Source organism: Vidua macroura, chromosome 10 (assembly GCF_024509145.1).
Source record: "Vidua macroura isolate BioBank_ID:100142 chromosome 10, ASM2450914v1, whole genome shotgun sequence".
In the NCBI taxonomy this organism is placed as follows: domain Eukaryota; kingdom Metazoa; phylum Chordata; class Aves; order Passeriformes; family Viduidae; genus Vidua; species Vidua macroura.
Genome location: NC_071580.1, coordinates 17,580,498 through 17,604,865, shown reverse-complemented (window position 1 = coordinate 17,604,865; position 24,368 = coordinate 17,580,498). Strand labels below are relative to the sequence as shown.

At 40.9% G+C, this 24,368-nt stretch overlaps 1 protein-coding gene across 1 annotated transcript in view; it reads right to left on the bottom strand.

Annotated features, from left to right (window-relative positions):
- Window positions 1-4,168: 4,168 nt before the first annotated feature.
- FARSB (phenylalanyl-tRNA synthetase subunit beta) overlaps window positions 4,169-24,368 on the bottom strand; it is a 36,091-nt gene continuing 15,891 nt past the window's right edge. Inside the window, exons 16-17 of the mRNA XM_053986573.1 lie at window positions 19,046-19,198; window positions 4,169-4,439 (exon numbers count right to left, since the gene is read on the bottom strand). Coding sequence (XP_053842548.1) covers window positions 4,288-4,439; window positions 19,046-19,198 — 305 coding nt within the window. The 3' untranslated portion in view covers window positions 4,169-4,287. The remainder of the gene's footprint in view (window positions 4,440-19,045; window positions 19,199-24,368) is intronic.

The window sequence follows — 24,368 nt, the reverse complement described above, 5'->3', positions numbered from 1 at the left end:
GTTTTGTGGTCAAAAAGTGTATTTGAAACTAGACAGGGCCTCATTCTCCTCTCAGCATCACATCCTGCCTGGAAGTGGTGTCACTCCAAGCACCCACAGCTGATCAGGACAAGCCCAAATGCTGCAGCATCCGGGGCCAGCTGGGTTAGGCAGGGCTTACAGCTGGGCTCTGTGCTGAGGCTGTGCTCCTGAGATGCTCACGGGACCATAGGCACTCCTGCAGGGCCAGGCTTGGAGAGGCAAGTCTCCTGAAAGGTGAGACACATCACCCTTTCTGTATTTCATTAAGCTGAAGCACCAGCTTCTCATTGCAAATCCGTGTCTTTGCTGTCTTTGGAAATGCTCCTCATCCCTGCAGTGCAGATGCCTCTGCATTTCCAGGGTGGTGGTAGAGAATGAGGTTTTGTGGTTGGTTTACTGGCCATGTCCTTTACTTTGTGAGACAAAGGCACCAGCTGAATCCTCTCGAGTAGGCACACTAGTGTTTTAGAGTAAAACACTGCTTTTGATGTGAATGGAGTGGGAGGTAACTTCCAGAGTATCACAGCCTGGGCTGTTGTGTTCTCAGTCTGTGCTGTCTGCTCTGGTCCAGTGCTACAGCTCTCCCTCCTGTGCCTGCCAACAGCTGGAGGGGTGATGCAAGACAATCCAAGCTGCCTTTGTTATGCTCTCAAGAGGGATGTAGCAGGCACCTCACCCATAGCTTAGTCCACTCTGTCCTGCCTGGAGGCTGTCTTCTCCTGACCAGCTTACTTTGCAAATCGCTTTCTGGGCACGTGGTGCTGACCAAGGCTTCCTCCTCTCTGGGGGCATCCCTGTGTGCTGCTGCCCCAGTGCAGAACCAGCTACTCTGTCAGAAGTCAAATGGATACTGTACCTTTTGGCAGGGTTAAAGCAGCAAGAACTGAATTTCCCTGCTTTAATTTTCCAGCAGTAACTGTGTCATGACCCCAGTTTCCTAATCCATCCAAGTTCCTATGTAAAATTGCAAGCCGAGCTCATCATGTAGTTGATGTAATTTAGGGAACAGAAGAAAACAGTCTCAGTTTTGTGAAACTGAAACTGAGACTGCACCTTCTCAACTGTGCTACAAGGAGAAGTCAGAAAACACAGGTACCTCTCTGAACAGGGTGGAAGTGTGGCTGGGCAGTGGCTGGGATCTTGCACATTTGCTGAGCCACGAGTAAAGCAAGGCCCTCGCTGGCTTCCTGCTCCTGTCAGAGCTTCCCTGCTGTCTCGCTGTCTTCCCACCTGCCCACTGTCCCACAGCCACCCTGCTGTCACCCCGCTGCCACCCCGCCCTGGCAGCAGGCTCGGTTTCAAGGTCACTGGGCGGTCAGAGGTGTCACCTGTGCCAGGCCATGACCCCCTGGCAGCCTCCTGGCAGCGCTTTTGCCCAGCCTATTCCATACTCACCTGCCAAACCAAGGCTGATTTAAATTTCAAGCGAGCACAGTGCCAGCCTGGAGATGGAAACAGTCCCAGGCATCACCTTTACATAAACACCCTTGTGCAACAGCAAGGGTAACCTGCAGGCAGCGGGGCCTGGGAGCTGCAACCAGGCTGTCTCAGGGTTCTGCTCTTTGCAAAATCACCACCAAAGCATAGCGAGGACAGTCCCAGAACTCAGAGCACATGTCCAGCAGAATGGAACCCAGCAACTGCTCAGACAGCTCACTAAACCAGCTCTGATCTCTCTGTCACCAGCTCCCTAGCCTTTTCTGCTTGTGTTCAGATCCCCAGCAATGACCCAGTACCTACAGGGAGCAAGAGCAGGCCAAAAGTAATCCATAACTGAGGAGCAGTAGTTAAAAATCCCTCTTCCAACTGTTGTTTAAAAAGAAGACCCAAGTTCAAAAGATGTTTAAAAACTGCTCAGAAGTCCTCACCAGCAGCAAAGGTTTCCTTTGCCAGAGCCCATGGCTACAGCAAAGGGTAAAAGCAAATTTCAGTGCTCACAGTGGCTGGCTCCAGCATGCTCAAGTACTGCACACAGCTATGAGCAGGCTGTAAATACCAGATAATTGCTTTGGAGCTATGAAAGATAAAGCCTCGCAATAAATACACCAGACTTATATGAAGTGTCCCACTCATCAGGAATCACAGTTAATCCTGAGCTCAGCACTACAGCAGAGCTTGAATTTCATTGCGAGGCTGCTGGCACCATAGTTAACTGGAGGGGTCAGGGACTCTGAAGAGGCTTTTTAACCTTCCTCACAAGTCTCATCCTCTAGTTTTAGCAAGTAATGGTACTTACCTGGGACAAAGCTCATGGTTTTGGATCATTTATCTGCCAATGCATGAGCAAATGGTATGAAAAAGAAGCAATCCCTAAAAGCCTCACAACACATGCCACTGCAGCTCAGGCCCTTAGTCTCAGCTTAATCTAGTCTTTACATTCAAAGGACAGCTAAATTCACAGGAGAATTGGGACACCCAAAGAGTCAGAAAATCATGTGTAGAGAAATATATTTAGTGCACGCAAATATGCCCGCACTCTGCTGCAATGCAAATCTGCCTTATTGTCGTCCTAATCCCCGTGCATGACACACCAATAAACAAGGGGGGGTTAATACTTTCCATCTGCGTTACAGATTGCTTCCCACACTGCGAGCCTGCCTGGCTGCAGTTGTGGAGGCATCGTGGAGAGAGGGATCCTGCAAACGCCAAGCTGCCGAATCCCCTGGGAGGTTTAAAATGTGAGCTGCAGTTTTCTCACTCTCCGTGGGCACCGGAGTCAGCCGTGCAACGTATGGCAATAGCTCTATTCTCATTTCACGTCTGTCATGCAGAGATAATTAAAATCTACACTTCCATCTGAGGGGAACCGTAGGGTTTCCAGATGGGTAACTGTAGTGCATATTTCATACTGGATTATCACTTGCACCAAAAAGCCTTGCCTGTTGCCTTCCCACCTGTTGAGATTATTGATGGGGCTGCCATTGAAAAGCCCTCGTGGGCCCAGTGATAGGGGTCTGTGCAGCTCGTAGAACTACAAGCTTACCTCACACTGCACATCTCTGCTCGTGGGCAGTCACTGTAACACCCTTCCCAGATGTCCACTCTTGGACAGGCCACTCCTGGCTCTCACAGCAGAAAGGAGCCGCAGTGCATCGGCCTAACACAAAATACTGGCTGTTGTTGACCTGCATTAGCAATGGTTATAATATTGCAAAGGAGGGACAGCCAGCTCCACAAGGCTGCCAGGCAAGAGCTGCTTCAGTGTACTGAGCTGACCACCCACTTGGAAAGGATTGGGCATCACTGTGTTGGATGGAGCTTCTCAGTTTCAGAGGGAGCAGAGGCACAATGCACCGAGCTGTGATACAACTGCTGCCAGAAAGCCACGTAGAAGGAAAAGCCTGACCCATGAGAGGTTCTCATGTACTGGCAGGGGTAGAACTGCCAGAAAAGTAACCCTGCCCAAAAGCTGCATGGTCCTGCTGCACAGCTGGGGTCCAGAAAGCCCTGGTGGGGCTGTGCAGCGGGCCCACGCTCACTTCTGCAGACAAACATGCCAGCCTCAGGCAGACAAAGGCTTTGATAGTTCTCTGCTACTCGTGCAAAACACCACTGGCATATGCTCTTAAATGCACTTCCCCATTTGGTTTGGAGCTTCAAAAACCTCTAGGCTGACATCAACAATGAAAAAAATTTAATTCCACCCCCTCCCCTTTCTGAATTTAGAATGATAAAGGACCAACAGTTATGTCTGGAGCAGGCAAGCAGATATTGCACACATCTTGCTTACAAAATAGCTCTGGTTTTCATGAAACAAGTTTATTTTCCTCCCCCAGCCATTGATGAGCACATGACAACCGTATAGAATAAAAGCTCAACTCCTTAGTTCTGCTCACATTCACTCAACATTTGCTCTAATCAATTATCTTATTTCATGCAGTAAGAAAAGAATGAGATTCCTGTTATGCAGCCATAATCAGTTACAGTATGAAGCTGTGTCTGTGGAACATTTCTGATTTTGAAAACTAATCATGTGCTCTGCCATTACATTTCTCTTGTAAAACACTGGGCTTTGACCCAACTTGTTTCTTCCCCCCTGCCCTTTGAAAACATTGAGGGCACAGCCTAGTCTGAGATCCCACATTCCTTCCCTGCAGAAGCCAGCCAGATTGCACTGCAAAGAACACATTTACTCAGGGAGACAGGATCTGTTTTTCTGTTTATTGGAACATAAAAGCAGAAGCGAGTGTCCTCTGGGAGGCAGACAAAAGAGGAGAGGGTGCTGCATGTGACAGTGGATAAAAGTCACAGATAAAAGTCACATCTTCACACGAAGGGCTCAATGTTGATCTCTAGGACAGAGCAAGGCATGGTGAGCTCAAACTTGGTGATAACATCAGGATGTATGACTCCAAGTTTCCCAATGCTTTGACCTTTGGCAAAGACCTCAGCACAGCGACCAGGAAAGAAAGCAGTGCCTGTAAAGAAAGTGAGAGAAAAATCAATATTTCTTTGGGCCGGAGGAGTCAATAGGCATTTAACGTGCAGAACAAAGCTCTCAGTATTAAATGGTTCTCTGTGCTGAGATGCTCAGAAGGGGCTCTCACATTCTTGCATTAAGAGTTGTCATGATTGATAGAGAATGAGAAAACAGTGAGTTAAAAATAAAATGTAAAGCCCAAAGCGTGGGCATTTTTCACACTCCAATTGTTTTGACTAAGTTCCTCCTGCAATAGAAATTAGCACAGTTGAGTCAGAGGGCTACTGAAATGAAGAACTTTTGCAGCCTTTAGGCTATTTAACATCTGAATGTCTCCCATCTTAGTCTGTTTAAAGAAATAAAGCTTGCTGTCATCTAAAGGGTAAAGCAGGCATGTCACCCTTGTTTGCCTGTCCCATAATTAAAAACAACCTGTATTCCTCATCTGGGGAAGAACTTTTTAAGCAGTTTTCTGTACACCATAAAACTGTGAAACAATGAACACTCAAAGAAAGCCAAAGTTCATCTTCCTCTTACCTCCAACCAGGTCCCAATTTTAAAATGTTACATGGAAGTTTTTTTCCTAAAAAAGTGGTTAGATTTGCCATGAAGAACTTGGAGCAGCTGTGCAGACTTTTTCATGGAAAGACTTTCCTACCCAGGAACTTCCCTATGTGTGGTGGCTCTACCAGCACTATGTTCAAGCTTGTATATTGCAACTAAACTTGCATTTTTTTGGCCTCTGTGCTGAGGTGAGTGGCATTTTTATCTGATAGCCCTTCTAAAGAAAAACCCAAACCACACCAGCCAGTTGCTCCTTCTGAAAGCACCTTTCCAAACGAGTGTGAGGAAGCAAGGCACGGTGTGTGGGACGTCCCGTGAGCAGTGCTGCTGGCAGTGCTGTGCCATGACGGGGAAGGGGAGAGGATGAAACAAGGCCACTGAATCCTACAGATTCTGAATCCTCAGAAAGCTTCTCCACCCTGTTTTTAATGCTGTTGCCTTCAGTGTCCTCTGCAAAAGGATCACAAGAATTTCCCCACAGCAACTTACTCTCTGGTTCCACCAAATGCTACTTAAGGTTCAGGATCAGCCCAGGACATTTTACTGTGTGTACAAGGAGCTACTTAAAAAGGCAATAATCTCCAAATGAACATTTTCATGATACTCTGATCACTGGTGGTCAAGCCCAGAGATATTCTCTGTTAGCTCCCCAGCGAAATAATTCATTTAAGAAGCGTCTCCTATGAGGTTTGTAGTTGTAACTTGCAGCTACAAGAACAGCAATCAGGTCTTTTTCCTGCCAGAGTTACTGGCAGGTACAGTGCAAGTGCAAATTAACTTCAAGGTCCACTTCAGTTTTGGCCACCTTGTGAAATCTGACCACAGTAGTAAATGACCACAGTAACATTGCTTAAAGGCTGTTTTAAAAATATCCAGAAGCAGAATCTTTTAAATCATCCAGTTCCAGTCTTAGCTACAAGCACAAATTGACTACTTACACTGGATGTACAACAGTGAAATTACCTCACCCTGGATGCTACTGGCACATGACTCCAGCCAAAGAGACACTTGCCACTGCCAGGCTGCACTATTCAAAACAAAATGAAACAAATTTAGAAAAGAGTCAAATGTCACACATACAGATCACTCTGCAGATTGTGGGTGAAAACATAACCTAAAAATAAAGTTGTTTTTTACTTAGTGGTAAAGGCTTTCCTATTTGTAAATAAAGCTGGTATTGTACCAGAGATGTGAGCAGCACACAGAGACTTTCTTTTAGACACTTGACCGTAAGCTTGAACTGGCACAAGAACAAGAGACAAGCAGAAGTTCTTAATGTTGGTGTGGTACCCCTCTATAAATCTATAGGAAAAAAAGAGCTTTGACAATAGGGTCAGTTAAAAAGCTGTGAGTCTGACTTGTCTGCTCTTCTGAGCTTCCTTCTGTGTAGTCTTGGGAAAATTATTCTATCTTCTTGCACATCTATGTCATGAGACATAATTGTTTTTAAACTTGTTGTAGCTATCTGATGGTGTCTAAAATAATACTGTACTCAGTCAATCTAACAAGGGCAGTTTCCCAGATCTGTGCCACTTCCCATTGTGTGAAACAATGCTGTTTTCATACACAACAAATGCTCTGCTATCCACCACCAGTTGTTGGTCTCCCAGCCCCAGTGAGTTCCAAATATGCTGCTCCAGGCTATGGGTTAGACACTGAGCAGAATTTTCCATCTCATGCAGCAACTGATGGTGGACCATGATGTTACTTTTCTTTGCACTTCCTTGCAGCAAAGAGGGAAATATATAATTAATATCAAGGGGGAACATTTAGGTCCCCAAAGTACAGGAAATGGGATCTTCAAACATCATCTCAATTTCTAGTTAAGCTGACCCTGAAATGTTGGCTGCTTCACAGGGCAGTGACCAGTGTGTCCCATGCTCTGCAGACATGGCAATTGCAGGGCACAATTCTGCGGCTGGAAAAGATCAGACAATAAGCAAATGAAAATGAAAGAACCTGTTAAAAACTTTAGAGCCCCCATCTGTCCAGCCAACACATGGCTCTTGCACCAAAGAAACATGAGCTGAGAAACAGGTTTACAGAGAGTTTATGAACTCTGGTTCATAATGGAACCATTATTATGGTAATTGGCTGCACTACAGAATGCTTCAAAGTATATTCCTGCCTGCCAAAAGGGCCTCCAGACTGCATCCCTCAGGGGGGGATCTAAAGCTTTCCTCATCTTAGTGATTCTTCCTTTGACCACACAGGTGGTAAGGGAAGGAGGTTGGCTCATGCATTGGACTGGATGGTGTTGCTCTATGTGCCTCTGCCATGGAACCAGAATTTGAAGCAAATGGAAACTCCAGGTTAAAAAATTCAGACATTGAAAGGGAAGCAAAGAAGGAAAAAAAAAAAAATCTCAGAAGAAACATGAAAAATCTGAGCAGAAAGGGGGGAAAGAGAAACAACCATTTGCAGCTGGGGGAGAGCTTTGACCAACCACAAGCACAAAAGGACACCTGAGCTAGAGGAACCTGCTGTGCTGAGGCAAGACAGAGGCTGCAGGAGGACCTGAGAAACCCATGGAGCAGGGCAGCAAATCAGGAGGGTCATCAAAATAACCAAGAAACAAAGGTAGGGACTCTTTCCATCCTAATTTGTGTGTTTCTGGTATTATCAAGTAAATAGCAACGATGGTTAGGATTTCTAACAAAGCTTGTGTTACGGACTGGGCAGTGTTATGTGACTTCAGCTCTTGAAGTAAAGTAGATGCTTCAGAGTGAGAGTCAAGGTTGTATGAAAGACATGTGCTGAAGCTACTAGCACACATGGGAAATCAGCACACAGTGCACACACTGTTACTTTGTTTGTGTAAGTCACACCCGAGGCTGAAGCCCAGCTCTCTAAAGCTTCATCAAAGTATGCCAAAAAGAGGCTTTCCAGAGTCACTGGCAGCTGTGACCTGCAGCTTTTGAGCAGGAGTTCACCATAGTTCGTCCTGCCTGTCTATGCAGTATCATCCAAGAATAGCATGGTTGTCCCCAAGAAACTGGCCATGGTCAGGGAGGCACAAAAACACACCTGGAGGCCCCACTCTGAGCAGGTGTGTTAGGAAGAGATTGTGTTTGCTGCTGGTGCAATTATCCTGACAGGCTGCTCCTGCAGGTGCAACTGGTTGGTTGTACCATCAACTACACCGAGAGTCAAAATTCATTTAAAAATTGTAGTTTACTGTAGTTTTCTGTTTTAAGGGTAACAGATTTATCCCTCTTGACATAGTAAATCCTTTCTGCTCTGCACACAAATAAACTTCACCTTGAAATCTAGTCAGAGATTGTATTGTCCTTGCTGATAGAGACCCAGACAATGCCAGAGGAAGCCTGAAGGTGTAGTAGTGGAAATCCACCTCTTAATATGTCAGGTGTATAAGTGGTAGTTAGGAGAAGGGGTGGGGTGAAATCCAATACACCTTCCTAAAGAAGGGATGCCAAAGCCAGCCCTGTCTTATGCTGACACACTACATGCAAGGGGAAGACAAAAGCTACTTCTCATGGCTGCAAGTAAGAATTTAATTTCTAATGTTCAGTGATGTAGAAGTAATACCTTTAATTAAAGCTTCTGTAGCATGTCCTCAAAATCCGTAATTGCCTTTCTGTATTCAGGCAACAGGGCCACTTTGATTGCTTTGGGGTAATTATTTGGCCAATAATCCAACAGAGCATGTAGTCTTTAGCACATTTTCTGGCTAATTGACCCTCAAAGAGCTCTGAGTTCCCTGCACTCTTTGTTGTCAAACACCTTGGACAGTTTCTTTTCTCTACCTTACTCTCCCTTCCTTTCAAAAAGAAATAGATTAAAGCTGCATTATAGACCTGCAGTTGCACTAAGCCTTCAAGCCCACTTGTTTGTTCCTGTAATTTGAAGGAACACTGGAAGCTGAAGCTTAAGAAGGTAACAGAGCAGAGCTTATCTGGCCTCAGTAGTCTTTCATCTTAATTCTCCTCCCTTTAGTGACTCCAGCTGCCCTTTCACTACCTCACCCCGACTCACCTGGGGAAGTATTTTGCCTGTGCTACACTGGATGGAATTTAGTTTTGTGAGGTTAGATTGGTTTTAGGATCAAGTTCTTCACACTTTTGACCGATTTCCTTCTTTTGGCAGATAATGCAAATCAAATGCAGAGTCAGGGGGCACAGTCAGCCCAGGCAGTGTGCTAAAAGGCAGCCCCCTCTTTCTGCCCACAAACACAGCACAGAAAGGCTCCCAGAACCTTATGCGAACCAACAGCAACCTCAAAATCAGATCTTGTCATGGAATGATTTACCTTCAGCTAATTCTTAAAATCACAGACATCTCAAATCTTCCATGATCTTTGGAACATACTGAGAGACCAGCTGTTCTCATAAGTTGCATATTGTCAGCAGTTCTTCTCCCTTATATTCTCAAGCCCAGAAAACCCACACTTTGGGATCAGTGGGATATTTGTCAACTTTAGTCTCTTGATTTGTAAATCCTGACTAAAGCTGTGCCAGAACAATTGCCATTTCCCCCAGATAACACCTAATTGTAGTGACACAGCAGGAAATTCAAATTAGTACAATTAAATGTAAGGCATGTGCCTTAATTACCTCTCTCAAGAAAACAAGTTACACTTGACAAAAATCACAGAATCAATATCTGTGTGATGTGAATGAATGTGTCCTTGTCTAAAGGGCATCTTCCATTCTGATCCCTTCCTCTGTTTTTCCAAAAGCCTCCTCATACAGGGCACAGCAGAACAGGGTAAAGTGACAATCAATTATTTACCTGGACTGCTACACTGGATATCCAAAAATAGAGTTCAGGATTAGAGTCCTTGTGCAGACAGTACGGATGGGAACATGGAGAATCATCCACAGGTTTGCAGTGGTCAGTCAGTAAATCATCTTCTCCTATTATAACTAAGTCAATGGCTGAGTTCCTATTAATTTGTATTTCAGGGAGGGTGTGAGGAAACCTCTCTTCTATCTTGTAAAAACCCTCATATACAACCCTATAAGCTGGATTTGGTTTTCCTTCTTGCTGTGGAATGTCCCAGGAGCTTGAACAGAGGTTGTTTGGTGTTGCTGGATGTCAGAAAGTGGTTCAAGAATGCAGTAGGTTTGAGGCACCTCTTTATTCACATCTTTATTCTGTGTTAGCCTCAGACACTTAAAATTATCTGGGTAAATTCATTGTGTTCCTGCCTTTCCTAATGGAAGGTAATACTTGGGTGGATGCTGAGGCTAAGGAATGCAGATATTTGTGGTTCTCTTATTAAATGCTGCACGCAGAAAAAAAGTAAAAAATCTAGAAAGAAATCTATCAAATTCCATGTATTTCTCTAGAAATCAGTATTTGTGTATAAAACTCAAAATTTTGCCTTTGTGGGCAGTTGTGAGAAACAGCAACTCCCCACTGGAGTTTAGTTGCTTTGCAGAGTTACCATTACCCAGCTAATTTTGCTATTAGGCTGGTTTATCTGATTTATCCACATTTATCTGAAACATTATACTTTGTCTAAAAGCTACAACCTAAGCTCATATAATGTTACAGCTATTTTGTCTATAAAACGAAGAAATTCCTAACCCCAATTAAAGCTCACTTTTTTTGAAAAAAGTAAGTCTTGCTATCTCACTTGAGTTAAATAACACAAAGCTTTGAATATTAAAAAACTTAATTTATTTGTGTCCCGTGAGTGTTTTTACCACTCTTTGGATATCTAAAGGAATGATTCATCCTTGCAAACAACAGAATCTGTCAGAAACTAGGAAACAATCAACCATATGCTTTCTGGCAGGGGGTATAACATTCTCTGTGTGCACAGCAAGGCAGCAGGTTTTAGCTTGTTAGGCTCTGCTTTCATGCAGGCACTAGAGAATAACAAGAACCAGCACTAAGCCAGGCTGCATGTCTACTTTAGTGTGTCACAATTGGTTTGCATGTTGTTTAATCACTCCTGTCCTAGACCAAGCTGCCCTCCTCTCCCAGTGACTTGACTGAGATAACCAAGAGCCACCTCATGTTCTGCTTTCACAGCTCCTCCATTTCATGCTTTTCAGAAAACAACTTGACAAACTGTCATGGAATAATACATCCTTAAACAATGAATCTCAGCAGTCACTGGAACTGTTCATCTCTTAGTTTTAGCAACTAAGGCTTGTGTTGCAAAGGAATGCCTTGTGGCTGAAGCACACAGTGGCTCCAGCAGGAACAGAAATGCCTGAGCTGAGAGTGAGCTCAGCATTTCTCTGTATCTGTTCTTTTCTAACACATGCACCACAAGCAAAGATAAAGTCAGTTCCTGCACCATGGGCAACAGGTATCTTTGAAGCCTGCATTCACACTGATGTAAACATTTGAGCCAGTATCTTGTAAATTCACATTTAAAATGTTACTGCAGAAAGAAAAAGAAAAAAAAAAAGGCAGATTAAGTTTGAAGCACCACCCCTCTGCCTTCATATCAAAGTTGAAAAATCACACCAGACTGGAGAACTGCTAAACCATAAAGTATAAAATTGACATGCTCACATTTGGTGGCATTAGTATCAGTATGGTAGTGAAAATGAAAGGAGATGCATGCTCAGTCTGCCTCCAGCCACAGCAGTCTGAGCAGATGAGAATGGAATAGAAAGATGGAGCTGTAGGGATGGGCAAATGCAGCATTTCCTCAGAGAAGCCAGAACTTCACCCTGGGAAAGGAGCTGTGCTATTGCTGCTCTTTCTGCTACTGCCTTGGATGAATAATTTCTTTTATAAAGAAGGCTTTGCAATATTGAAAATATAGTTGATGATTAAGAAATAATTTTCTATTTAAAAATGTAAAAAGTTGGAAATTACCTAAATCTATAATTATACAATGCAAAGCTGTGCCAGACATTTAAAATTCTTGATGCAAGGAAGACTTTTATCTTTTAAGACTTAATATGTATGATTAAAAAAGATAATTGCCTTTGGGGGGCAAAACCAAAGGAATTAAACTCTGAAGAGGCCTCTCCAATAAAGGAATAGCAGAAGAGCAAAGAGTTGTCAGGGAGAAGAAATTGCCATCTTGAGCTCAAGGAACACAAATGCCAGTGATTTATATAGTTCTGGTTGGCAAAAACGGACAGAAAATGAAAACCCTAAACTGTCAGGAGAAATGCTACTACTCCTTGGAGCATGCCTAACCTGTCAAAATAAAATGCAATGGGAAGAAAAATATTGTAATCTTTAATAGGTAATGCTTGCAAAAAGAGGCACTAGAAGACAGCTTGACAGTAGAAGATAGCTTCTGTCTCTTTCCAAACTGACTTGACACCTTTCCTCACAGTATTTTTGCAGTTTCCCCCTCCCACTGCAGGACACACAGTTCTAAATGAGTCAATTAAAAAAGAGTTTATCTTCTGAAATAATCTTCTGGATTTGAGAGACTAATACTTTCTTTGTTCTGAAATTGAATTTCTTTTATTTCATATGTGGGGGAAAAAAGTGTGTCAACACAATTTGGTGATGAAAGTTTAAAAGACAAAGAAGTCTAAGCCTGTCAAACCTTTTATTATCCCATGCTGTGCTAAAATAAGGTACTTTAACTCACACACCTTTTTGGGGATACGGGTTGATACTTGAAGGGACATTCAAGAAGTTTCAGAGAGGAGTGGAAATGACCACAGGAAAGGAAAAAGCCCTTTCTAAACTCATCTCTGAGAGCCTCTTTTTCATACTAAAAATCAACAGTAGAACACAAAGCTAAAGAAATGAGACCTATTTCTAAAATCAAACTCTGGGTTTTGCCAAAAACTCTGTGCTGCTTGGCCTACCAGCATCACTTCCAACAGCAGGACACCTCTGAGGTGTCCAGTGCCAGAGTGTGCTGCCAAATTTTGGTAAACCAGTTTTATCTGGAGATACTCCAAATACTGTAGACTGTCACTTTGGCTACATCAATAATATCAACAACCCTCCTGTTTCATATCTTTCCTGGGTACCTCCTTGGGTATTAATGCAGTTAAATCAAATTTGAGGCATTAGCACCAGAGTGGGAAGATACCTGATGGAACAGAAATAAGCTTGGCACAAATTTCTAGGGATTTAGTTCCTATAAATCTGAAGACCTGTATTACAGAAAGGAGAGGGACACCAGAGATAATAGACAATTAAAGGGATATTAAGAGAGCAGCCACACCCACTTTATTAGATAATTTAATGCAATACTGAGTGGTTAGAACTGTCATTCTTCCTGTAACCAAGTTCCCTTGATACTAGAGAAAAATCAAGAGAAAAGGATGAGAAATTAATCAGATCTCAGAGTAGGGGGCCAACATTGGAAAAGCAACAAGAGCTTGTGACAAATATCCAAGTTTGTGAGATGATTTATAATTAAGCCATTTTAATGATCACTGCTGGTACTTCTGAAACCTCTTGCACAATTAGGGTAATACATTTAAAAGTAATAAAATTAGTCAGGTTTTTTAAAAAAAGCACCTGTTCTTACCTCTCACTATTAGTTCATTAAGCTGTCTGGGAGGTAGGGAGGGGACTAAACAGAGAAACAGTGGAAGATCTTCAAGAACAATTTATTTGATAGAGGAGTACTAGCAGTTTCATAATAAAAAAGAATAATGTTTTTGTCCAAAACCCTATCCATATTTAGTGCTGAAATGAATGTGGTCAAAAATCAGAAATTTCCTTAGAGACAAAAATGAGAGAAATAATTTGCACTTCAGAAAATGTGATTAATAACAGTGGTTGAAATTCATCAAGGAACTGAAAAAAATAGAAAAGATTAATTGCTGGCTGCAGTAAAGACAGCATTTACAAAAGACTTAAGGATATTGGAAACAAACTGTAGGTAGAGTACTTTCATTTACTAATAAGACTGGCTAAAGATACAGAAGTGTAATAAGTTTTTAATGTATGTTTCTTTTCATCTAGGGTGGGGGGAAGGTGTTGTCCAGTCTACTGAAAAAATGAGGACTATGTCTGGTTACATCTACCAGGATTAGGATGCTTCTAAAGCACCAGGAGTCTCAGGCATCAGAATTGTGGTGCAATTCTCAGAGCAAATATCCTGCCTGCTCCTGTTAACTTGGAGTTCCAATATTGGAAATTCAGCAGTACTAGAAAAATGTTAATGTGGTGCCAGTATTCCAAGGTGGATTATCTAAGTTGATCCTTGGTGTTAAAAAAAATTGTGGAGAATTGGCAAAAGTGAAACTAGCAGGAGTGGAATACAGTGAATTGCCAGCTGATGTGTTTTATTAAGAATGGATGTTTTCAAACAAATGTGATTATCTACAAACTTGTAATTTGAAAGACTATGCAATGGCACCTTTAAGAATGCCAGTTAAGTGGACTAAGAATTGTCTGATACCTCCCAGTATGTCAGAAATTATATTTGGAGGCCTGGTAAAATTGGCACATTTCCTTTAGTTATCTATGAGTAAATAGACAATTATTGACATTTGTGACCAATGCAATGGCTGCCAAGACAGGCAGCTGAAAGGCCAGGATTGCCATTAAGAGCAATCAAGCTACAATTTCTTAAAAGAAGGCAGGTATTAATAATGCCAAGCACAATATAGGGACCAAACATCTGCATATAGCTCAGTCTCCCAGTTTAAGCTGATCACTAGAGATAGAAGCTGCAGTTCAATTCCATACCTCTAACTTGGAATTAGTCCCAGACTTCCCTCCTCTTGTCTTGTGAATTGAGGTTCATGGTCTAAATCGTCTTTTAAACTTGTTTATTGTGTAATTATTATTATAAAAGCCAATGTTTATTGATGTTCTTATTTATGGAGACAACTATTACACCTCTAATTTCACAGCTGAACCTTACTAAATGGGAAGCTATTACTATGATTTACTGTGGAATTAAAATTTTCTACACTTCACCACACCTTTCATTTAATTAAATAAGGGCAGTAAAAAGGAGTACAACTTCTGTTTTGGTTTTTTTTTTTTTTAAAAGACAACTGTCAGTTACTGAAAGAAGCAAGAGTTAGTATGCGTTTATTATGTACACATTTCACATTGAACACAAACAGGCTGACTTGCCAGCTTTGCTAAGCTGATCATTACCTTAAAAGAATGAATGGCATGAAATTTAGTTAAAAATTAAATTAATAAATTCAAGAGGTAGCTGAAATCCCTGAGAATCAATACTGTAGAAAAAGGAAGCTCCTGTCACAAGCTGATTCTCTTTAGGAGTTGCTTGTTTTTATGAGATTGCTATTTCAATTTTGTCATGGAGGACACTGGGGCAGACAGGGGAGCAGCAGCCAGGCACAGATTCTCTGTAACAGTTTCTGTGAACCTGTCAAGTTGTTTCATTTTGATAAAGTAGGGATATTATCTTCTCTTTTCAAACAGTTTGCGCTCACTTAAATTCCACGGGCAAAGTATGGAGACTCCTGAAAGGTACTGCCAAACCAGGGGTTTCTTCCTTAAATAAGGGACTCTTAAATGTTACATTAGGAGTGAAGATAATTACACCTTCCACTTCACACCACTCCTTTGAAGACTGTGATATATAATCCACTGTCAGGATTTCCTAAGCTCTTCTTTATTCTTTTCAGCCTAAGTAAGGCTTTACTATGGACTCAAACCCCATGATTAACATCACCTCCTGTGATTGTTATCCTGATCTCTGGAAGAAAATTGTCACTTCAGATGGTCTTGCAAAAGCACAAGATCACTAAAATATTGCAGAAAACACACCCATTCCTGAATAAAACTTGAAATTAAGAGTATCTTCCAATATAATAATGCCTCTAGTTTTCAGTTCAAGGGAACTGAAACCAATGAAAGTGAACTAAAAAATAAATATTTTTATGAAATTACCTGAAAACATAACTAAATTTGTTTTCTCTTTCTACCTGTATTTTTATATTTTAAAAATTATTGTTTACCTTCTAATCATACACATCCATACTGATATTTTATTAATGGTATGGAATGGTTAAATCTCAAAAATTTAATGGTTTTTTTTTTTTATTATGGAGCACATACAAGTTTGAGGATTGATCATATTTTTTCCATCTATATTTGATTATGGATGCCTATGCCATAAAACAAAAAGAAAAACCAGAATGCTTTTCTAGGCCAGTAGGATTCACTGTCAAAAAGTTAATTCTGCGCATTTTAAAGCAATGGGGAGCATTTCAGACTTCTGCCCTTAGAACTTTAATTTTGTATGTTTAGTGGCAATAAGAAGGTTCCATTAGTAACTTTGTTAAAACGTGGAAGGCATTGAGTGTCAAATGTATGTTGAAATCCTGAAATTCAGTCAGTCAAAAGCCTCTCTTCCTTAAGGCTGCTCTAAGCAGCTCTTCTGCATTTATTACCTAGCTCAGATTACACCAAAGCACAGTGCAAAGGCCAGGGGAACATCACAATTTCACCCATATTTTCTAGCATCTGTACTTTTTTTCCCAGGTGTTGCTAGAGAGGCAAAACCACTCTGACCTTAAGGTCAAATCACAGGGCACTGAGGTGTTGGCAGAACAGAAGGAGCTCAAATAACCATCAGTGCACATATGGACCAAGCAGGACTGGAGCACAGGCATTTCATTTTCCAGAGGAAACTTGGAAAAGTGTCAAATATGTGCCCAACACATCTCTATCTGCTCTCTGCTGCTCACTTAAAGCTAGATTTTATTCCCTGTATTGTTTTTTAATAATCAGTGGAACTATTTTAATCTATCTACTATTTTTAAAGTTACACAAGGAGTAAAAACAACTGGCCTAAACCCTACTGTTACACTGTGTTGCTTACTGGTCTCAAGCTTTGTATAAGATTATGGATAGAGACAATACCTCTAAATCTCTCTAAATCAGAGCCCTATGAAAAATCTATTTCTCACTGTACAAATTTGTAATTTGGCACAGGCAATAAAACAGCTTCGTGCAGATGCCTCTAAAAATCTGTGCCATGTGTATTGTCGTGATTTCAAACCTCTGAAGTAACTGGCACTGCTCTTATTAATTATTTCAGTATCCTGAGGTCTCTTGGAGATGTTACAGGGTATCTTTGTTTCACTGAGCAGTTACCTTTCTCCATCATCTGCTGGCATCTCTCTCACACATGCTTAACTGACAAATTGTGAAGCAACTTTAAGAAAATCAAAAATAACAAACAAATAAGCAAACCAACCACTAAAAAACCACAACAAAATTCTCCAAGTTACTCTGACTTCCAACCATCTCTGCAGTGAAGGTCTCAAGCTAGGTTGGTGCAGTGACACTGCATTTGCTATGGCACCAGAGTATCTGCCATCTGCATTGATAGCAAGGTTAAATTCCAATGTCAAGACAACTGCAAGGAATCCATGTGCCATCCCAGGAGAGTTTCTGAATCACTGGTGAAACAGAAAGTAGTAGATGCTTTTTTTTTTTTTTAAACCAAAAGCCACAAACTGCTTGTAATATATTGCACATGACAAGGCATAATCCACTCTCTGCACTAAATGTGTCGTGGAGTAATGTCATGGGAATGCAGGGATTTTGAGTGAGCATTGTAAATCTCACAGCATCAGGAATAGTGAGCAGCACTAATATCTAGAAATAACTTCTTCCCTGTGTTAGGATTATTTTTGAGGCCTTTTTCCAGTTTCTTGAAATCAGCTGTCATGTTACAACACAGAATATAAAACACTTGCCAATATTTTTCAGTACTAAAGTAAATGCTTGATATGTCTGTTCAAAAACCAGCTACAGAAGAGTTTGGACTAGGAATAGAATATTTCAGTTTGACTTCAATGGCAGCTGAGTACCCAACTCCCAGGGGCTCTTCCTAACTCCCCACTACCACACCCCCCTTCCAAACAAGAGGCTTTGCTATTACATGTTCTGTGCTTGATAGAATTAGAACCAGAAGTAAAATTGTATTAAACATTCTTCTGATCAACCTGGGCATCCTATTAGCAATATTCTAACAAACCCATTGAGAGTCTGCCCAAATAATACTGAGCAAAACAGTACTTTCTCAAAAAAAGCATCAATATGTCTGACAAGTGTGCACTGAAGTGCCAGAAGACCACTTAGCTCAGGTGTTCTGTTTGGCATCCTGGCAGCACACTGCAGAACAGGGAGACACCTAACATACTTTCAATGAAGTTCTATGAACAGCAGAGTTAGGTCAGGCTGCCAGGGACCCTGTGGCAGTGCCACTGTTCCAGGAAGTGCAGCATGGAGGCACTCCTTCAAGCTGAGTCAGTTTGAGTCAGTGTCTCATATCTCTGAACACCACTGCATGACATGTAAGTGGAATCATAGCTGCCATCCCTGCAGCTGTGATTTTCTGTTCTGCATTTTCTACACTGTTATTTTAGGTAGCAGAATAGATGAGTTGCTGGTACTGCTCTCTTCCATCAACCTGTGTTCTGGCAATGAAGGAATCAGGTCAGCCTGCTTGCTTTCTCTCTTACATGCCCAGGCACATACACAGAGGAGATTCTGCATTTAAGGATGTTATTTTTAATTCATGTGCAGCTCACCCTGTATGGAGAAGGAAGAGGGCTGTTATACAACTAATATAATCTAAGCAGCAGGGTCAGTCTCAAAGACAGCGGCTCTTTGAATCAAAGATATATAAGGCATATATCTTCACATGAATGTATAAATAAAAGGTACCTATTAAAAAAAAACCCTATAGATAAAGCTAGAAACCAAAAGGTAAAGTGTAAAAGTTGCCTTTTCCAGGCTCTGTTAGCCAAAGAGAATACAGTGGGTGTCTGGCATATTCATCACTTCAGTGAATTCCTATGTACCCTATTGCCATCAGCAGATTAAATCATATTAAACAGCTCATGGCATGTGCTGTATTATAAGTGCCCTTAAAAACTGTAAACTCACAAAGTACATTAAGCTACTCAGGGCAGCTCACAGAAAGATAGCAATCCCATTTTACACTCAGTGAATGCAGACAATGCCTTTTCACTATCATTCCATCATGCTGCAATATGACAGCACATATAATGATATTAATCCTTAGTTTCTACTGCTGAGAACAATCAAAAATTCTCCTCAGATTGTAGGGGAACATTTAAGTTCCACAACAACCTCTGCTGTACACTGTAGTTCTTTCTTCCTTACCTTCAGCTGCCTTGATGGTGTAGCCATTCTCTTCATTTGGTGGTACTTCCAGGACCTGCATGACTCTGTCCAGTAAACCATGGATGATCTCAAAGCCTGGGCTTTTGTTGTAATAAATAGCACATAAATGTCTGTAGTTTCTTGCCCCTACATCTGCAGAAGAAGGAAGCAATTATGTTACCTGAGAAACTTTATCACACTTCTAACTAACCTTGCCTTTTGTATCACTTTTCTTCTGCTGTCCCGTGAGGCACTTGTGGCCGAAAGGAGAAATAAGTATGTAAAATGGCTTCTCTGACAGACTGCCATGTAGCTGAGGAAATAATGGAATTTCTTTAACCCACTGGACTCTCAGAGTCAGAAATGTAAAGAAAGATTTAAAGTACCCTATGCCTTGAGCAGGAAAGAGGGTTGCTACATTGCATACAAGGATCTTGTATGCAATGACAGGTACCAAGTGTAAAGCTAAGTGTTAAAGAAATTTAAAACAGACAAGCCAAAATGCAAATACCCAGTAGGCATGAAGAAGCTTGTGATGCTTGTGGGAAAGACAAATATTTGTAGAACTCGGCTGTAGAACAACTGCCAGCACAAAACAACCAGCCCACAACCTGAAATTAGTGTAATAATGTTAGCATGGTGATCTGTGAAAAGATCTCAATTCACAGAGGTTCCCAAATCACAGCTGATGCTTTCTAGGATCATCTTGGGCATCCCTGCAACCAAGTAATTATGAAAAAAGTGCTACACTGCACAAACCCAAGACAGTGACATAAGTATCTCCCACTCTGGACAATTCCTTAAGTCAAACCCCTGCCTTATGCCTTCTGACACTATTGATTTCAGCAAAATGTGTTTCCCTTTTTATTACATTTTCAGAATGAGTATGTGGTAGCATGTTGTTACACTTGTTCCTTGAGGCTACCCTACTGCAATGCACACTGTCTAGGATTAGTGGGGCTTGTGAGGATTTCCTAATCATGGGTTTCAGCATTTTGATCAAGTCAACAGGAACCAAGTTCAAAGAAACAAGAAAAAGAAAGAGTTTTTTAGGTAGCATAGAGTTAAGCATTGAAACTTCTTCACTACAGGATTTTGTGGATGCCAGGAGTTTGCACAGCTCTGAGGAGGCAGATGGAGTCCATAGCTGATAAATCCACGGCTTCTTACTACAAAGAATCACATTTATGCTGGGAAATCCCTGAGCTACTCCTGGCCATAGAGCAGGGGAGCCCTCTGGCAGCATTACCCACTTCTACCTCAGAAGCTCTCCTGCTTCTGCCCTGGCAAGCACTTCTAGCTGGATTTACAGCTAGGGCATTAATCTACCACATGAGAAATTAGAGATTAAATGAAATTTACATCTTGTCTATTTGCTCCAGCTAAACATTTAGTGACAAAAAAAATCTGTCAGGAATTAAAAGGAAAACATTTATTGAGTGACCAGAAATATACAGGTCAAACCAGACAGTAAAACACAGGAGCAGAGCCTATACACAAGATAAAAGCTCAGCCTTTTTGAGACAGAAGTCATTCAAAACTTCTAGGATAGCTACTCAGTACCACAGCTGCAAGTTCTCTCATCAGTCACTGAAAGCTGAACTTAGTGTGGCAGTAAGTCTGCAATTTGTCACTCAATGTTTTTTTCCTGTCAATGTAATAATGTGCAGTGTTAAATAATGCTGAAGAATCCAATCTTGAAGTTAAAATGGCAACACAGGAAAATAAAGGCTACAGGGGAAAAAATATCAATAAATGCAGTGTCTGTTTTTGGGTCTGAGCACTCTGGCTGTTCTGTGTGGGTGTCACATGTGTCTGTTTCCCAGCTCTACTAAGATACCAACAAGTAGTGCAGTCATAGATGGTCAACAATTTATTTTCATGTTATTATGAGCAACAGAATAGAAAAAAATTATTTTTCCTTCCCTAAGACAGCATGTTCTTTGGACTAGAGGTTCAGTAGAATGGTTTCTTTTTTTTTTTTTTTTTAATGAGTAATTATGGTAGCAGATTTTGTGACAACTATCTGAATTTTAATTTCATTATTATTAAGATAGTCAATGGTGCCTTCAGACCAGAGTTCTTAACTAAGGCATCAGAAACAAACATACACAACATTTTTTATACCTCATGTTTTCAATTTTAGGAATCTTTGGTAAAGGAAAGGTTGTTTTTTTTTCAAGTGTTATAAAACTTACTCCTTTACAGAGTTCTATCACAACAGAGGAAGTTCATTTACCACAAGTGATAGGAAGGAAAAAAAGATATTGGGAATTGTAGGCAAAAAACTGGCAGATGTTAGAAATGCTTCAGTTCTTTATAAGTCACTTAAGAGCTCCCATGTCATGCCATGAAACATTTCTATTTCTCAAGTGAGCTTGCCAAGTATGTCAACCCAAATCATAAATAAATATATATATGTGTGTATATATTGCTGAGACTTCAAAGCACTTCCTGGGGATGCTGCTGAAAAACAATCCAAAGGATGGGCAGCTGCTTGGGAATATGTGAGCCAAAAGAGCGCAGAGGAACATAAAGCAACGTTGTACACTGTTCCCTTGCAAATTAGAGCTGCTTCAGAAAAATGACCTAGTGATCTGAAAAGGGACACCTGCTCGTGCAAACTTGTCTTTTAGTCTCCCAAACTATTTTCTGCAGATAACCAACACTTCCAGACAGTTGGAAATATGCTTCAAAAGGTGGCAGCAGCTGTATTCACAGATGATGTAAATTGTGCTAAATGTGTGCAACCATAAGCTTGCCAGATTCTCCAAGATCACTGGTCAGAAGTGATTTTCTAATGGACTAACTTCTTTTGTTGTGGTGAGAAAAAGGGTATATTCTCTCTTAGGCCTGGTGGTAAGGGTGCTGATTTACACCCTAACCTAGTGTAACCATCCTACAGAAGTGATTACCTAGTGCTACAAATTACTCACACAAATGCTGTGCAACATATCCAAAATCAGCACGTTTCCTTCTGCCCTGAGAAAAACCATTTTTGCTCAGATTTGGTTCCAATTAGTTATATTAGATCTGTCACAAACTTTGCTAATTTAATACATCAAAACTTTCTGTCAGGTAAGTCTGAAGAGAAATATATTCAGCTCACCTTGGTAAGCACAAGTTCTGTGTACTTTATTAAAACCCAGCATGTTTTAAAGAGCTAGGTTCATTCACACATGGATGACTGCAAGATGCCATTTCAAATACAGTTAATGTCAGTACTCTTTTGACCCATACTTTTGAAATTATTAATTGGGAATTCTGCATGCCAAAATCATGAAATAATAAAATTAAATTAAGTCAGTCTGATGACATAAGCCTTGTGCAAGAAATCTCATTCCATATGTGAGAGGACAACCCTACATTTTTCAGTATTTGCCTTTCTCCACCACCTCCCCTCTCCAAACTTTTTATTAAGCAAGTTTAATTTTGGAAGTCAATTTGGGGAAGACAGTAGTGATTCTAAACACAAGATTAAAACCCATTTCAGATACTGTTCACAGTCTGTAAGTGCTCAGTCCATGAGGGGGCTGCCCAAGAGCAGCACAAAAGTGCACAAAGCTGCTGCCTCAGAAGTCTTTGTCTGTTGCAATGATTCCCATCAAAATTAAGTACACCACAAAATCATTCTTTATAAAACTGTTAAGCAGCCATCCACATAAATGAAAGCTTTCAAAAGCTGCACTTGACAAACCTGAAATAAAAGTAACAATTTAACTCATAAACTTTATAATGGCAGAGTAAATGTGCTCCTTAGTCCAAGATAAACAGCCCTAGTCTTGGCTCTAAAGAATGCTGATGCTATTCTGCCATCTGTCCCATGTTTTTTGCATTCTAGCTAACTGCATGCCCAACAAGGAATGAGCTGCACCACCAAACTGTCTGTATTTAATAAAAAAGAGCCTACATGGTTTGCTAAAACTGCTTGTTTTGCTTGGCAAGGCTCTTTTTTCCTTCAAAAAGGAAAAAAGGTAATCTACCAATTAAATTCATCACCAAAGCAATTTACTTGCCATTTTGTTTAGGCCTTATATAAAACTTTGGTTTGCAGATTCCAGACACTTTAAACATCACCACTAAAATCTGAAACCAGATAATGAAGCAACAGAACCATTGCTACCACTGAATTTAAAGTAATGTCAGCCTTTTTACTGAGGCAAAGCTCCATTCAACTCCTCCCAAAACTTGTAGCTTGGGCACTCCTTTTCTCTCAATAGACCATAGATAAAGACATGAATCAGTAAAATTTAGGCAATTTTTAACATTTAAAAATCCGTTTTTATAGTTCATTTTGCTGTGATATATTTTTCCAGATAAAGGTAATTTGAAATTTTGATCATATACAGTGAAATCAATGGAAAGAGGCCCCAAAACACAGGAAGGATTTCACTGAAGCTTTTGGAAAGTGAAGAGAGCTGCTTTGCCTGATTCACTTACAACAATTAAGATTACATGGCCAAGGCAGCCATGCTTTCTTAGCATAGTTGGATGAAGTGGAAAGATAAGGACAATATTTTTATTAATTCTCATTAAATTTCATACTGTGGAGCTTTTTATTTATGGATACAGTTTTTTACACAGACTTTTCCATTCTCTACCCTGTATCTCTGCTACCAATCCCATTCTTCACATCAGTTATCAGCTTCTCAGAAAATAATTTGGGAGAACAAATACAAGCAAACCTGTTTAAAGATGATGGAAAAGGGATTCATGTTGAGACACACTGACCCCAAAATCTTCCTCTGAGTAACTGCTCTCTGGGATAGAATCTGCCTGTAAATAGAACCTGCTCTTGCCAGGCTTCTGCTTTCCAGCTGGCACAGCCCTGCACATCACTGAGACTGCAGTGGCTTGAACAGGCTCTAGAACTGCAACAGCAGCATGCCTTTGGTATTTCTGCTTTCCAGGGTTTGTGCCACTTGCAACCACTACCAGCAGGTTGTTTCTTTCATGAGATACATCCCTGATAAGAATATCAATTACAGTCCTGATAAGAATACAAAGGAACACTAGATTAAGAGCAAGAAAAATAGGCACATCAACACAGGCAATTTAGAGCAGATTATTTTTTGGTGCAAAATTGTCTTTGTGTTTGCAGTTTTTCAGTATCTGTGACAGATTTTAAGGAATATTTAGATGCCTAAAAATAGTTGCAGTGTACCTCCTCACACTTTTGAGAGAGCATCTAAAATGAACAATATTTCCTGCCACTCTAAAATCCAGCCTGTAAACCAAGCTCTTAAATCTTGTGCTGTGCACATTAATACAAAACCCCACTGTAGTATGGAATTGCTATTATTATGGAAATGCCTATTTTAAA